Source organism: Gossypium hirsutum, chromosome D11, assembly GCF_007990345.1.
Source record: "Gossypium hirsutum isolate 1008001.06 chromosome D11, Gossypium_hirsutum_v2.1, whole genome shotgun sequence".
NCBI lineage: Eukaryota > Viridiplantae > Streptophyta > Magnoliopsida > Malvales > Malvaceae > Gossypium > Gossypium hirsutum.
Genome location: NC_053447.1, coordinates 55,071,216 through 55,074,626, shown reverse-complemented (window position 1 = coordinate 55,074,626; position 3,411 = coordinate 55,071,216). Strand labels below are relative to the sequence as shown.

Genomic DNA, 3,411 nt, shown 5'->3' with positions numbered 1-3,411 from the left:
TATAATAATATAAAATATAAAATAATATATTTTTATATACCTTTTAAATAATTTTTATAAATAAAAATATTTTTAATAATTTTTACTTCCAAATATAAAAACTAAAAAACATCTAAATCTCTAACTTTTGAGTTTAGATAAAAAAAAATACCTTTTCACCTCATTTTTTACTCCAAAAACTAACCACGTGTTAGTGCAAAAGCACTTTTGCACAGCATAAACATTGAAGAACAAGCTGTGTTTTCAAAGAGCTTTTGGATTTTACTTTTGGCTTTTGGTTAATCAAATTACCAAAACGCCCCCTTAATTGTAATATTTTCCTTTTTAAATTTACTTTAAGTATAAAATATTTAAAATTGTAAGAGAATATTACCACCAAAATTAACTGATAGATTTCGAACTTACATTTAGTTTTGCAATAATAAAAAATAATTGGATCGTTCATTGTATGTAAATTTATTAAATTTAATTAGTAAATTATTTTAATTTAAAATTTCACAAGTAATTTATATTTAATTTAAGATTTAACAAATAATTTAATTATTTAAAAGTTATTTAAATTTTTAAATAATATTTAATTTTTTATTTTTCAAGATTATGTCTAAAATAGATATTTTAACTTCTCATTACAATTTATGACACCAATGAAGAACACCACATTTTCTATTCACAGTTTTTTTCTACAATACTTTTCAAAAGCATTTTTGAAAAGGACTTTTCAACCGTAGCAGTAATGAAGAATTAGCCCTAAGTATTTTTCGTTACTTTTGCGGTGGAAAGTGCTTTTTCATCACGATAAAGAACGTACTATGGATTGTGTCTCACATTTTCGAACCCTTTTAGACACTTACCATTACCCGTATCGCGACATGAGGATGTCAGAATCGCAACACCTCCAATAGGCGACGACGTCACGACGGGAAGTTTCCCGACCTCATGATGACGGATGATGTCATGACAAGGTGATTCGGGATGTTGCAACGTGGTGACGTGTTCCTACATAAATTAGGTTTTTTGTTTTCTTAGCTAAACTCTGCTATTTTCCCCATTAAATTCTAATTATTCTAGGGATATTTTAGTTATATATTCACACGAATTTCAGCCTATAAAAGGGTCTTTGCACCCTAGAATTGATATCATCATCATGTAATACCTAAATTTTGCCCGGCCTTTTAAATAATAAAAAATAATAATGTCCAGCATTTTTACAGTCCAAATTACAATGGGCTTATGTGGCCCAAAACCCAAAACGAACAGAGGCCCAAAAGCAATGGCCCAACATGAAATCAGAAACCCTAGGGTTTCTGGGATGAGTCTCACGCCGCAACCATGCCTCCAGATCTCCGTGATCTTCACCTGCAAGGAAACAAAACAACAAGGAAAGAAACAATCAGCAAAGATAGGAAAGAAAATCAAGGATTCCGAAATCAAATCAAACAGATCCAGCAGATTTATTTCTTTTTTATTTTTATTATTTCGGCTATAAAATAGCCATTGAAATACTGTAATCAAGGATAGAAAATCAATAAAAAGAGAGGACTATTATTTTCACAGCAAAGTCGAATATTCAAAATAGAGAGTAAAACTGATCAAAAGGTTGAGATTTACAGCTTTTATTTTTTATTTTTATTTTTATTTTTATTTTTTACAAACAAATAATATAAGAGAGAAAAACGGAAAGAACGAGGGTAAAAAAGAGGTTTACCTTGCGACGCCTCCAGATCTGCGCGAAGAAAGCCAACAAGCCTCTTTGGGGTGCGGCTCCAACCACCATTCGCGGTGGTTTCGCGACGATGGCGCAAAGGCACAGAAGCTAGGGCCGAAACCCTAGCAGAGAAAGCAAAGAGATTTTTTTTTCTGGTTACAAATGATCTTTTCATTTTTTTTTAAAAAAAATTCAGTTTAAATAAAAACACCGAAACGGCACCGTATCGTTAAGGCAGGATCCGCGCGTTGACTCGACCCACAGGTAGGATCTGCGCATTCCTGCCCTAAAGGGGTAATTTGCGCATTTGGTCCTCCCTTCTTGCTATATTGTTTAATTAAGTTTTTCTCTTCTTTTAAAATTGGGCCCAGAAATTTTACCGTTAGGGCATTTTAGCCCACATTGCTGCACACCGTTTAGGGGAAATGGATTATTTCCATTTAGGACCCTCATATAATGCGCGCATCGTAATTCGGCCCTCCATTTTGTTTTAATTACGTTTTCTTTGCAATTCATTTGTTTTTTTTAAGAAAATTGTTATTTATTATCGTTATTATTATTATTATTATTATTATTATATTCATGCGCATGCATCGTTTTTTATGTAATATATTATTTTATATATGGATGCTTATATATATTTTATACATATATTTTTGTTTTTTATTTTATTTTCTAACTTTTATATACATATATATACTTTTATATTTAGTTTCAAAATATTTTTTTTGTAAATATATATGTACATATATATATATATTTATAATTTTAGTACATCTTTTGTGACTTATATATATTTTTATATTTTTCTTATGTTCGTAAGTGTATTTTTTTTATATTCATATTAATGTATATATTATGTGCCTTTTATTCTTTATATTTTGTTTATTTTCTTCATTTGATTATTAATTCATGTTTTCGTTTATATGTTAAAAAAGAATATTTTTTATTTGTTTGATAGTTTGCATGTGATTATTTTTATTATGTATATTAATTTCGCTTATTGATTTATTTATATTAGTGATATGTCATTGATGTATTTATTATTGTTGTATTTATTATTATAGCATTTGTACGTACAATATAACGTTACATCATCTTTTACTCAAATTTAAAAATAGAAAATTTTCAAAATTGAGATAATGCTCGTATTTAGGATTTTCAAGGAAATTGAGCCCTAACGTATTGGGTTCCGATTTTCTTCGTTAAATCTAACGATCGAGCATTTCTCTTTAATTAAAAAATAAAAACTCATTATTGGGAATTCAACACGTTCTGTCCTAACGTATTGGATGTGACGCATTGATTTCTCAAAATGAAGATTTTTTTTAAAAAAATCATGAAGGAAATATTCCGAGTTTGAGATTCTAAAGGAATTGTGCCCTAACGTATTGGGTGTGATTTCTTAAATCTTGGATAAGTGGATGTTCTTTTAAAGTAAATGAAATATTCCGAGTTTGGGATTCTAAAGGGATCGTGCCCAAACGTATTGGGTGTGATTTCTTAAATCTTGGATGAGTGGATGTTCTTTTAAAGTTTTATTGTATAAGTATTCTGACCTAATTCATTTTGGAGGAAATTAGAATGTTGTGCCCTAACGTATTGGGTGTGGCATTTTTGCTTCTCTGAATTGAAAAGGGTCTTAATACGCAATGTTTTAAGTTTTTAAAGATTATATTTTTAAAATTTTCCACCTTAAGACATTA

At 29.2% G+C, this 3,411-nt stretch overlaps 1 protein-coding gene across 1 annotated transcript; it reads right to left on the bottom strand.

The window, feature by feature from the left end:
- Positions 1-1,134: 1,134 nt before the first annotated feature.
- LOC107963082 (uncharacterized) lies at positions 1,135-1,880 on the bottom strand. The gene is made up of 2 exons (XM_016899675.2): positions 1,706-1,880; positions 1,135-1,356 (listed from the first exon to the last, which is right to left on the bottom strand). The coding sequence occupies exons 1-2, from the start codon at positions 1,878-1,880 to the stop codon at positions 1,229-1,231; spliced, it is 303 nt and encodes a 100-aa protein (XP_016755164.1). The 3' UTR covers positions 1,135-1,228.
- Positions 1,881-3,411: the final 1,531 nt, after the last annotated feature.